Source organism: Leuciscus leuciscus (assembly GCF_965113295.1).
Source record: "Leuciscus leuciscus genome assembly, chromosome: 21".
In the NCBI taxonomy this organism is placed as follows: domain Eukaryota; kingdom Metazoa; phylum Chordata; class Actinopteri; order Cypriniformes; family Leuciscidae; genus Leuciscus; species Leuciscus leuciscus.
The window spans coordinates 1,547,464-1,561,648 of NC_138745.1; the positions used below are offsets into that span (position 1 = coordinate 1,547,464).

The 14,185-nt window shown below is 40.2% G+C and overlaps 1 protein-coding gene across 1 annotated transcript in view; it reads left to right on the forward strand.

The window, feature by feature from the left end:
- abcc3 (ATP-binding cassette, sub-family C (CFTR/MRP), member 3) overlaps positions 1-14,185 on the forward strand; it is a 111,763-nt gene that overhangs the window by 46,189 nt on the left and 51,389 nt on the right. Inside the window, exons 13-15 of the mRNA XM_082152220.1 lie at positions 5,597-5,743; positions 6,813-6,900; positions 7,048-7,114. Of these exons, the coding sequence (XP_082008346.1) occupies positions 5,597-5,743; positions 6,813-6,900; positions 7,048-7,114 (302 nt within the window). The remainder of the gene's footprint in view (positions 1-5,596; positions 5,744-6,812; positions 6,901-7,047; positions 7,115-14,185) is intronic.

Below are 14,185 nucleotides of genomic sequence, written 5' to 3' on the forward strand. Positions count from 1 at the left end.
GCCTCATACAGTCTACGCCGGAATCCACTCACATAATCTGAAATGTTTTCAGAAGGTTTAGACATTCGCCACTCCTCAGCTAACACAGCCGTAGGTCCTCGCACTACATGTCCGAACACTAATTCATTTGGGCTAAACCCAAGGCTTTCTTGGATTACCTCACGTATCGCTAATAACATCCATGGCAGACCTTCTTCCCAATCCGCATCAAGTTCCACACAATATGACCTCAAAAGGGACTTCAGGGTTTGATGAAACCTCTCAAGAACTCCTTGACTCTGCGGATGATAGGCACTAGAAATATTGTGGTTAACTCGAAGTTGACGCAGGGCTTTTGAGAACTATTTTGACATGAAGTTCGAACCCTGATCGGACTGAATAACTTTGGGAATTCCGAAGGTCGACATAAAATTAGTGAGGGCCTTCAAGACAGATTTAGTAGTGATGGACCTTAACGGATAAGCAGCAGGATAAAGAGTAGTCTGGCACATGACGGTTAGAAGGTATTGGTGACCAGTCTTAGACCGGGGCAAAGGACCAACACAGTCAACTATCAAATGCTCGAAAGGAGTGGAAGCAACGGAAATAGGCTGCAACGGAGCAACAGGCACTTTTTTGTTTGGCTTACCGGTGATCTGGCATATATGACAAGCTAGAATATGTTTTGCCACATCTCGTTTTACCTTAGGCCAATAGAACTGTCGCAAAACACGATCATACGTTTTACGAACTCCGGTATGACCAGCAAGTCCTTGATGAGCCAAATGCAACACAGAGTCTCTCACTGTAAAAGGAAGCACAATCTGAGTTTTAGGTTCCAGAGCAACATCTTTATGCAGGACCACTGTCCGACAAAGCAGACCATCTTCAAGAAAGTACGAGGAGGACAGAGGATCAGAACACTTCTTAGACCCGGCTGCAGAAAATAAAGGTTTAAGAGTGTCATCGCTCTGTTGAGCTCTAATTAACTCCTCTCGAGAGATCTGTAACAAAGAAGTCAGAGAACAGTCATCAACATCAGAGAGATCAACATTGATTTTCTCAGGAGTGGATAGAACCTCAGATGTATCAGCAGATTCACTTTGCAGCACCGTTGAATCGTTCTGGTCAGAAGACAACGAAGAGCAGGACTTCAGGCATTTAGACACATTAGACCCTGGCTTACCTGTATTAACAGTGTAAAAGAAGGTGTCATGCAGTGGAACTTCAACTTGGTTTTCAGACAGGGGTTTAGCCATTGATCGAGTAACTGCACAAGCTGGAAACAAATCAGGAAATTCTCTACAATTTTCAACATTAGATTTCCTAGGTATAGATGCTATTATGGGCGGAGCTGCCACACCACTCCGTCCCCAAACATTCCCACCAGCTAAATCATTTCCCAGAATAAATGTAATCCCAGGGACTGGAAGTGCAGAACGAACACCAACTACTACATCACCAGATACAATGGCAGAGGAAAGACGGATTCGATGCAAAGGCACTTCAACAAACCCCATCTCAAAACCTCGCACTAATACATGAGTTCCAGTAGCGGTTTCAGAAGTTAAAGGCAAAATTCCTTCTAGAAGAAACGACTGCGCGGCTCCTGTATCTCGAAGAAGACGTACTGGCACCGTTTCGTTTGAACCAGGCAATGACACATTTCCCTCAGTGATAAAAGGTGTATAATCAACGGAGGAAGCTATACACTGATCAACAGATTTATCACTAGAACTAGGTAATTGACGATTTTTCTCATCACGAGTGTCAACAGTGAATGGTGAGGTAGAAACCAAAGCAACAGGTTTTGACAATCTCTCTTTCTTCTTGAGAATAAGACAGTCAGATATTTTATGACCAGGCTTTTTACAATAAAAGCAAACCATGTCTCGTGAGAGTACAGGTTTACTAGAATGTTCAGCAACTGTCGCCTTAATATTCCTACTCATCACAGGAGACTTCGTCTTAGGTTGAAAGCAAAACTTGGACTTACTCATATCCTTGGCTTTAAGACCGACTGAACTGATGACCCACTATGGGTTAACACAAATTCATCAGCCATGATAGCAGCTTCAGAAAGTGTATTCACCTTGTGTTCAGTGAGATGCCTAGCTACAACATGAGGAACACAATGTTTAAACTCCTCTAAGAGCACTAATTCTCTTAACTACTCTTTAGTGGTAACTTTCATTGAAGTGCACCAACGATCAAATAAGTTCTCTTTTTCTCTTGCAAATTCAACATGAGTACATTCATCAGCTCTACTCAAACTCCTAAATTTTTGACGATATGCCTCAGGCACGAGTTCATATGCATGTAACACAGCAGATTTCACTACTTCATACTCACCACTCTGTTCCAGTGAGAGTGCAGAATAAACTTCCTGAGCTTTACCTGTGAACACACACTGTAACAATAAAGTCCAAAAGCTTTTCGGCCATTTCATGGATAAAGCAACACGTTCAAAGTGATAGAAATATTTATCCACTTCCTTTTCAGAAAATGGCGGCACTAATCTCATATTTCTGTGAACGTCAAACACAGGTTCACCTGTATTCGCATGCTGTTGTAGAACAGGAGGCACATTCGCTTGTGAAACTTCAGCTGTCTTTGCTGCTAATTCTAACTCCAACTTTTTTATCTGAAACGCTCTCTCTTCTCGTTCCTTTTCTAACTGAAACGTTCTCTCTTCTCGTTCCTTCACTAACTCGAGCTCCATTCTTCGCATAGCTAACTGATGATCTAATTTTCTTTCTTCAAATTCTCTTTCTACCGCTCGCTCTTTCATAACGCGATCGTCACGTTCAGCACGAATTTTCGCGGCATCTAAACACAATTGCTTCTCTTGCAAAGACAATTCTGGAAATTTTGTCTCACTTTCACTATAGACATCAGCAGGAGTAGACACAAACGATTCACTGGGAGTAATTAACTCAGTGCTTACCTCTATAACTCCTCTATCAACAAGTGATCGCTTCAAAGTAGTCACGATAGTTTCCTTCAGCCTCTTTTCTTGAGAAGTAAGATCGACACTGAAGCGTTCAGCGATTTGCACTAACTGCTCTTTTGTACAACTCTCAAGCAAAGCTTCTGATGGACACGCAAAAAAATCTTCGAGCACCGAAGACATTTTGTTCGCATATGTATACGCACAATAACACAAATGAAATTACTAATTTAGCTAACACACGTGAGACGCTGTTTACTCGAAATACAACTCCCATAAGCCACTGCTTCAAAAAGGAACCACGTCACCGTATTACGCAACCTATGCTCATTCACAAAAACTTCCGAAGACTTCCCACAAGTCAAAACACAGTGTAAGCGCGAGAATAAACCGCACTATACACACGAACGCAATAATTTACCTTTACTTATTTTTGTTGAATGGATTTACCATTTACAATATGAGAAAAATCCTACCTGGTCTTCAGAGATGTACCGGGCTCGGGGCGACATTAAACGCTGAGCTCCGCGACAATCAGTCAGACTGAAGGTCCGGAAGCGTACCCCCTACAGAGAGCTAATCTCCACCCAGGATAACCTCCAAAAACAAGAAAGGCAAAATAACAAAACAAAACAACAAACAGTGCTCCGTCGGAAGGATTGTATTCACAATCCAGCTGGAAACACCCTAACTAACCAGAGTTCTCATTTATAAAGGTAACCACCATTCACAAAAACATACACACATACAACCCATACTTACCAACGTTTCCTACCCCCATAGGATCGCGGACGAGACACCCAATTTATGTTACGGCCAGCTCGTTTCGACCGTACATAAAGAATACAAGTACACTAAAATAATGACTTGCAAGATTTTATTAGTCTTCAAAATACAGATAAATTAATATAACGAAGTCTAGGGTTCAAAATCAAAGGGGAAAAATCATAATCCAGATGGGGAGGAGAAAAGGTTGGTATGGGCTGTAGACAAAATAAAGGTTCGCAACAAGTGACTTCTCCAGAGGCTGTCAATCCCCTGGACGAAGTGAAGAAGAGTGGTGGAGGCCAATGTTTTATCCTCTCCTTGATTAAGTGGTGAACAGGGAACAGGTGTGTGCAATCTCCTGCGCTCTCATAGAAGACCAACGCCACCAGTAGGCGAGCAAGTAAAATGCAGGGTCGTAACAGTAACACAAAAACTACCCAAACACTGGGTTGTTACGTCTGACCCAGGATCTGGGTAACACAAAAACTACCCAAACACTGGGTTGTTACGTCTGATCCAGGATGTGGGTAACACAAAAACTACCCAAACACTGGGTTGTTACGTCTGACCCAGGATCTGGGTAACACAAAAACTACCCAAACACTGAGTTGTTACGTCTGACCCAGGATCTGGGTAACACAAAAACTACCCAAACACTGGGTTGTTACGTCTGACCCAGGATCTGGGTAACACAAAAACTACCCAAATACTGGGTTGTTGCGTCTGACCCAGGATCTGGGTAAAACAAAAACTACCCAAACACTGGGTTGTTTAGTCTGACCCAGGATCTGGGTTACACGAAAACTAACAAACACTGGGTTGTTAAGTCTGACCCAGGATCTGGGTTACACGAAAACTAACCAAACACTGGATTGTTACGTCTGACCCAGGATCTGGGTTACACGAAAACTAACCAAACACTGGGTTGTTACGTCTGACCCAGGATCTGGGTTACACGAAAACTAACCAAACACTGGGTTGTTACGTCTGACCCAGGATCTGGGTTACACGAAAACTAACCAAACACTGAGTTGTTACTTCTGACCCAGGATCTGGGTTACACGAAAACTAACCAAACACTGGGTTGTTACGTCTGACCCAGGATCTGGGTTACACGAAAACTAACCAAACACTGGGTTGTTACGTCTGACCCAGGATCTGGGTTACACGAAAACTAACCAAACACTGAGTTGTTACGTCTGACCCAGGATCTGGGTAACACAAAAACTAACCAAACACTGGGTTGTTACGTCTGACCCAGGATCTGGTTACACGAAAACTAACCAAACACTGGGTTGTTACGTCTGACCCAGGATCTGGGTTACACGAAAACTACCCAAACACTGGGTTGTTACATCTGACCCAGGATCTGGATAACACAAAAACTACCCAAACACTGAGTTGTTACGTCTGACCCAGGATCTGGATAACACAAAAACTACCCAAACACTGGGTTGTTACGTCTGACCCAGGATCTGGGTTACACGAAAACTAACCAAACACTGGGTTGTTACGTCTGACCCAGGATCTGGGTTACACGAAAACTAACCAAACACTGGGTTGTTACGTCTGACCCAGGATCTGGGTTACACGAAAACTAACCAAACACTGAGTTGTTACGTCTGACCTAGGATCTGTGTAACACAACAACTACCCAAACCCTGGGCTGTTATGTCTGATCCAGGATTTGGGTAGAAAAAACAACCCAATATTTTTTAGAGTGTGAGGAAAATGCAAAATGTTTCTTTTTGATATGCTGTAGATCCTTATCTAGGCGTCAAGTTGCCGGCTCATGTTTCAAAATAATGCTCAAAGTGCACGTGAAAAACATGTTTTTGTTGCTGAAGTCTAAATTTGAACCTGTAATGAGTGTGTGCTTGTGCTCTTGATGTCCTTCAGGTGGCCTTGACCACGTTTGCTGTCTTTGTGACTGTGAGTAAAGATAACATCTTGGATGCGGAGAAGGCCTTCGTGTCCTTGTCTCTGTTCAACATCCTGAGATTCCCGTTGAACATGCTTCCACAAGTCATCAGCAGTATCGTACAAGTGAGCTTTCACTTCATCACGCTTCTCAATATTACAGATATTCACGGTTTAATACAACTTTACAGACGTTGTCGATTAACACTAAAAATGATATATAAACATTATCGTTCTTAAGAGTTTTTAATGTTTTTGAGTCTCTTTTGCTCACCAAGGCTGAATTTATTTGATCCAAAGCACAGTAAAATGAAGTAAAAATTGTGAAATATTATTCCAATGTAAATCATCTGTTTTCTATGTGAATATATAGTAAAGTGTAATTTATTCCTGTGATCAAAGCTGAATTTTCAGCATCATTACTCCAGTCTTCAGTGTCACATGATCCTTCAGAAATCATTCTAATATGATGATTTGATCAAGAAACATTTATGATTATTATCAGTGTTGAAAACAGTTCATATTTTTGTGGAAACTGTGATACATTTTATTTTTCTGGATTCTTTGATGAATAAAGTTCAAAAGAACAGCATTTATTTGAAATAGAATCTTTTGTAACATTATAAATGTCTTTACTGTCACTTTTGATCAATTTAATGCATCCTTGCTAAATATAAGTATTTATTTATTTCCAAATAAAAAATCCTTACTGACCATAAATCTTTGAACGATAGTGTATAACATTACAAAACCTTTCTATTTTTTAAATAAAAATATATACAGTATATGTACGCATGTGTGTGTGTGTGTGTATATATATATATATATATATATTTTTTTTTTTTATAGAAAGGTTTTGTAATATAATAACTATAAATAAATATAGCTTTAACAGCTTTATTTCACAGATAATAATATAGAAATAAACAGCTTTATTTCACAGATGAACGATGATGGCAGACGATTATTTTGCCTTACTTTTTCTAAAACTTGGTCAGTTCTGAATATATAACATATGTTATATATTCAGACCTGACCTAGTTTTAGAAAGTCTATGAGGCAGATTCGTGCATGTTCAGTTCTGATTGTTGAAACGATTGTGACATATTCACCACAGTATATTCCTGGAATGAGATCATCTTTCTGATGTGTTCTGTCCCACTTCTCGACTCATGGTTGTGTAATCTTTCGTCAGGCCAGCGTGTCTCTGAAGCGCATCCAGGATTTCCTCAATCACGATGAACTGGATCCAGAGAGTGTGGACAGAAGAAACAACGCTTCCGGTAGTTTTACAAGCAAACACAAGCTTCACTTGACGGGAACGGGTTTATGTTTCTGCTCATGTTCTCATGCTGAGTCATTGTGAAACCTCTGATCATCATGACTGAACTCGCACTACTTCAGCTTACTCACGCTTTCTCTCTCTGCAGAATATGCCGTGACGGTTGTCAATGGGAAATTCGCATGGGCCAAACAAGACCAGGTCACTCTTGACAAGTAAGAACTCAATGTTCACTTAACACATTCACTCGTAATGTGGCGTTCGTACCTACATCTGCTGTTATCCTCATTCTAATGCAGATGAATCCAGAGTATGAACCCTTTTCACAGATTGTGAGCAAAATTTTTTTTTATTCTGTCATAATTTTCTCACTCAAGTTGTTCCAAACCTGTATGAGTTTCTTTCTTCTGCTGAACACAAAAGAAGTTAATGGGGCTTCCATAGTGTTTTAGTGCCAGGCAATATTCATAAATGTTTCTTGAGCATCAAATCATCATATTACAGTCCTTCCAGAAAAATGCGGGGGGTTTTTGTGATTGTTGCGGGCAAAAATCCTTGATTATGCGGCACGTTTTCTTAAAAAATGCAATGGAATATGCGGGATATTTATGCAATTTTATGCGATGAAATTGCGGGAACTTGCAAAAACTGTGGTTTGATGAAAAAAAATGAAGTGATTCCCCCAACACACTGTTCTCTCTAGGCTACTACCTTAATGTAAAGAGTCATTTCTTATTACTTCCTATGATAAGCAAGCATATACATCACAGAAAGTGCTGGGAATATTTAAGTTCTCATCTTGTTTTATTTCAGACCTTAATAAACACATGGCTCAAACTTACAAAACATTGATGAGTCAAACAAGTTCTTTAGCTTCACAAAAGGAATATGCTACAACTTCTGTAAAAATTTATAAATTAATTAATAAATTAATTAAATGTGTGCTTCCTGTTTTACAGAGGTAGCTATATACAAAACAGACATGTTCTGTTAAAATAAGTGCTTCCAATGCAGAAAGTGCAATCTCTTACTGCAACGTAAATTTACATACTACTAATATACTTACAACTGTAACAACGTCACTTCATAACGTTCCCATGGCAACAGGGGGAAATGGCTGCTCTTGTGTGAAGTAAACACAACATTTTTCAACTTTCTGCTAAGATATATGTGACTTTTTGATTATGAAATCATGCAAGCCCTGCATATTTTGCGTGCGGAAATCTGCAAATTATGCGGCGTATTTGAAAAAATGCGGACCCCGCATAAATACGCAGACTTTGGCTGATTATGCATTGAATTATGCGATCGCATAATCACGTTTTTCTGGAGGGACTGATATTAGAATTATTTCTGAAGAATCATTGATTGTGATTAATCGCATCCACAATAAAAGTTTGTGTACTGTGTATAATTAGGAGGATGGGGGGGGGGGGGGGGTCAGCAGGTCCTAATTAGCATAACACACACCCATTATCTCCATATAAGGGCGTTGCACATGACTCCAGTAAAGCCAAGTGTGCACAAGACAAACACACACTTTAATAGAGGCCTAGACTTCACTTGATCGACTGCATTTTAATGCAGAATCTTTTTGAGATACACAAGATACACTTAGTTATGTAGCATTTTATAATAATAATTTATATACAAGCACTTACACCTTCCATGTCTCTGAGTTATCTTCACATGCATGTGGTTTCTGTCGGTTCTAAATTTGATCCCCTAGAAAAAAACTGTGAAAATATTTAAGCATCAATATTTTTGTGTGAAAACATTTTCATGCATTTTTTTTTTTCGATGAGTTAGTGCTTCAAATGTATTGTTGCAGCAGAAACACATGGTTTATGCGGTATTAAACTAACCTAACTTTGCAATAACAATATTTATTTATATTCTGGAATATCTGTATTTATATGCCACTACTTAGAAAGTGCAAACATTTAATTTACATGCCGCCAATTACCATGTGCAATATCATCATTTATATGCTGCTTTCAAACTATTTTTAGTGCTATATTTTAATGCACGTTTTAGCATTTTTTATTATATTTTTATATTTGTATATGCCAGTGGAATGGAATTTCGTTCATATGTGTTATCTATCTATCTATCTATCTATCTATCTATCTATCAATCTATCTATCTATCTATCTATCTATCTATCTATCTATCTATCTATCTATCTATCTATCTATCTATCCATTATCCATCTCTCTCTCCTATGTGCAGCATTAATGTATAGGCGCAGCAGAAACACTGGTGTATATACAGTAATACTCTCTCCTCTGTGCAGCATTAATGTATAGGCGCAGCAGAAACACTGATGTATATACAGTAATACTCTCTCCTGTGTGCAGCATTAATGTATAGTCACAGCAGAAACACTGGTGTATATACAGTAATACTCTCTCCTGTGTGCAGCATTAATGTATAGTCACAGCAGAAACACTGGTGTATATACAGTAATACTCTCTCCTGTGTGCAGCATTAATGTATAGGCGCAGCAGAAACACTGGTGTATATGCAGTAATACTCTCTCCTGTGTGCAGCATTAATGTATAGGCGTAGCAGAAACACTGGTGTATATACAGTAATACTCTCTCCTGTGTGCAGCATTAATGTATAGGCGTAGCAGAAACACTGGTGTATATACAGTAATACTCTCTCCTGTGTGCAGCATTAATGTATAGGCGCAGCAGAAACACTGGTGTATATACAGTAATACTCTCTCCTGTGTGCAGCATTAATGTATAGGCGTAGCAGAAACACTGGTGTATATACAGTAATACTCTCTCCTGTGTGCAGCATTAATGTATAGTCACAGCAGAAACACTGGTGTATATACAGTAATACTCTCTCCTGTGTGCAGCATTAATGTATAGGCGTAGCAGAAACACTGGTGTATATACAGTAATACTCTCTCCTGTGTGCAGCATTAATGTATAGTCGTAGCAGAAACACTGGTGTATATACAGTAATACTCTCTCCTGTGTGCAGCATTAATGTATAGGCGCAGCAGAAACACTGGTGTATATACAGTAATACTCTCTCCTGTGTGCAGCATTAATGTATAGGCGCAGCAGAAACACTGGTGTATATGCAGTTATACTCTCTCCTGTGTGCAGCATTAATGTATAGGCGCAGCAGAAACACTGGTGTATATACAGTAATACTCTCTCCTGTGTGCAGCATAAATGTATAGGCGCAGCAGAAACACTGGTGTATATGCAGTTATACTCTCTCCTGTGTGCAGCATTAATGTATAGGCGCAGCAGAAACACTGGTGTATATGCAGTTATACTCTCTCCTGTGTGCAGCATTAATGTATAGGCGCAGCAGAAACACTGGTGTATATGCAGTAATACTCTCTCCTGTTTGCAGCATTAATGTATAGGCGCAGCAGAAACACTGGTGTATATGCAGTTATACTCTCTCCTGTGTGCAGCATTAATGTATAGTCGCAGCAGAAACACTGGTGTATATACAGTAATACTCTCTCCTGTGTGCAGCATTAATGTATAGGCGCAGCAGAAACACTGGTGTATATGCAGTTATACTCTCTCCTGTGTGCAGCATTAATGTATAGGCGCAGCAGAAACACTGGTGTATATACAGTAATACTCTCTCCTGTGTGCAGCATTAATGTATAGGCGCAGCAGAAACACTGGTGTATATGCAGTTATACTCTCTCCTGTGTGCAGCATTAATGTATAGGCGTAGCAGAAACACTGGTGTATATGCAGTTATACTCTCTCCTGTGTGCAGCATTAATGTATAGGCGTAGCAGAAACACTGGTGTATATACAGTAATACTCTCTCCTGTGTGCAGCATTAATGTATAGGCGCAGCAGAAACACTGGTGTATATGCAGTAATACTCTCTCCTGTGTGCAGCATTAATGTATAGGCGCAGCAGAAACACTGGTGTATATGCAGTTATACTCTCTCCTGTGTGCAGCATTAATGTATAGTCGCAGCAGAAACACTGGTGTATATGCAGTTATACTCTCTCCTGTGTGCAGCATTAATGTATAGGCGCAGCAGAAACACTGGTGTATATGCAGTAATACTCTCTCCTGTGTGCAGCATTAATGTATAGGCGCAGCAGAAACACTGGTGTATATGCAGTTATACTCTCTCCTGTGTGCAGCATTAATGTATAGGCGCAGCAGAAACACTGGTGTATATGCAGTTATACTCTCTCCTGTGTGCAGCATTAATGTATAGGCGCAGCAGAAACACTGGTGTATATGCAGTTATACTCTCTCCTGTGTGCAGCATTAATGTATAGGCGCAGCAGAAACACTGGTGTATATGCAGTAATACTCTCTCCTGTTTGCAGCATTAATGTATAGGCGCAGCAGAAACACTGGTGTATATGCAGTTATACTCTCTCCTGTGTGCAGCATTAATGTATAGTCGCAGCAGAAACACTGGTGTATATACAGTAATACTCTCTCCTGTGTGCAGCATTAATGTATAGGCGCAGCAGAAACACTGGTGTATATGCAGTAATACTCTCTCCTGTGTGCAGCATTAATGTATAGTCGCAGCAGAAACACTGGTGTATATACAGTAATACTCTCTCCTGTGTGCAGCATTAATGTATAGTCACAGCAGAAACACTGGTGTATATGCAGTAATACTCTCTCCTGTGTGCAGCATTAATGTATAGTCACAGCAGAAACACTGGTGTATATGCAGTAATACTCTCTCCTGTGTGCAGCATTAATGTATAGTCACAGCAGAAACACTGGTGTATATGCAGTAATACTCTCTCCTGTGTGCAGCATTAATGTATAGTCACAGCAGAAACACTGGTGTAAATGCAGTAATACTCTCTCCTGTGTGCAGCATTAATGTATAGTCACAGCAGAAACACTGGTGTATATACAGTAATACTCTCTCCTGTGTGCAGCATTAATGTATAGGCGCAGCAGAAACACTGGTGTATATGCAGTTATACTCTCTCCTGTGTGCAGCATTAATGTATAGTCACAGCAGAAACACTGGTGTATATACAGTAATACTCTCTCCTGTGTGCTGCATTAATGTATAGGCGCAGCAGAAACACTGGTGTATATACAGTAACACTCTCTCCTGTGTGCAGCATTAATGTATAGTCGCAGCAGAAACACTGGTGTATATACAGTAATACTCTCTCCTGTGTGCAGCATTAATGTATAGTCACAGCAGAAACACTGGTGTATATACAGTAACACTCTCTCCTGTGTGCAGCATTAATGTATAGTCGCAGCAGAAACACTGGTGTATATACAGTAATACTCTCTCCTGTGTGCAGCATTAATGTATAGTCGCAGCAGAAACACTGGTGTATATACAGTAATACTCTCTCCTGTGTGCAGCATTAATGTATAGGCGCAGCAGAAACACTGGTGTATATACAGTAATACTCTCTCCTCTGTGCAGCATTAATGTATAGGCGTAGCAGAAACACTGGTGTATATACTGTAATACTCTCTCCTGTGTGCAGCATTAATGTATAGGCGCAGCAGAAACACTGGTGTATATACAGTAATACTCTCTCCTGTGTGCAGCATTAATGTATAGTCGCAGCAGAAAAACTGGTGTATATGCAGTAATACTCTCTCCTGTGTGCAGCATTAATGTATAGTCGCAGCAGAAACACTGGTGTATATGCAGTAATACTCTCTCCTGTGTGCAGCATTAATGTATAGGCGTAGCAGAAACACTGGTGTATATACAGTAATACTCTCTCCTGTGTGCAGCATTAATGTATAGGCGTAGCAGAAACACTGGTGTATATACAGTAATACTCTCTCCTGTATGCAGCATTAATGTATAGGCGTAGCAGAAACACTGGTGTATATACAGTAATACTCTCTCCTGTGTGCAGCATTAATGTATAGGCGTAGCAGAAACACTGGTGTATATGCAGTAATACTCTCTCCTGTGTGCAGCATTAATGTATAGTCGCAGCAGAAACACTGGTGTATATACAGTAATACTCTCTCTTGTGTGCAGCATTAATGTATAGGCGTAGCAGAAACACTGGTGTATATGCAGTAATACTCTCTCCTGTGTGCAGCATTAATGTATAGGCGTAGCAGAAACACTGGTGTATATACAGTAATACTCTCTCCTGTGTGCAGCATTAATGTATAGGCGTAGCAGAAACACTGGTGTATATGCAGTAATACTCTCTCCTGTGTGCAGCATTAATGTATAGTCGCAGCAGAAACACTGGTGTATATACAGTAATACTCTCTCCTGTGTGCAGCATTAATGTATAGTCGCAGCAGAAACACTGGTGTATATACAGTAATACTCTCTCCTGTGTGCAGCATTAATGTATAGGCGCAGCAGAAACACTGGTGTATATACAGTAATACTCTCTCCTGTGTGCAGCATTAATGTATAGTCGCAGCAGAAACACTGGTGTATATGCAGTAATACTCTCTCCTGTGTGCAGCATTAATGTATAGGGGCAGCAGAAACACTGGTGTATATACAGTAATACTCTCTCCTGTGTGCAGCATTAATGTATAGGCGTAGCAGAAACACTGGTGTATATACAGTAATACTCTCTCCTGTGTGCAGCATTAATGTATAGGCGTAGCAGAAACACTGGTGTATATGCAGTAATACTCTCTCCTGTGTGCAGCATTAATGTATAGTCGCAGCAGAAACACTGGTGTATATACAGTAATACTCTCTCCTGTGTGCAGCATTAATGTATAGTCGCAGCAGAAACACTGGTGTATATACAGTAATACTCTCTCCTGTGTGCAGCATTAATGTATAGGCGCAGCAGAAACACTGGTGTATATACAGTAATACTCTCTCCTGTGTGCAGCATTAATGTATAGTCGCAGCAGAAACACTGGTGTATATGCAGTAATACTCTCTCCTGTGTGCAGCATTAATGTATAGTCGCAGCAGAAACACTGGTGTATATGCAGTAATACTCTCTCCTGTGTGCAGCATTAATGTATAGGCGCAGCAGAAACACTGGTGTATATGCAGTAATACTCTCTCCTGTGCGCAGCATTAATGTATAGGGGCAGCAGAAACACTGGTGTATATGCAGTAATACTCTCTCCTGTGTGCAGCATTAATGTATAGGCGTAGCAGAAACACTGGTGTATATGCAGTAATACTCTCTCCTGTGTGCAGCATTAATGTATAGGCGTAGCAGAAACACTGGTGTATATACAGTAATACTCTCTCCTGTGTGCAGCATTAATGTATAGTCGCAGCAGAAACACTGGTGTATATGCAGTAATACTCTCTCCTGTGTGC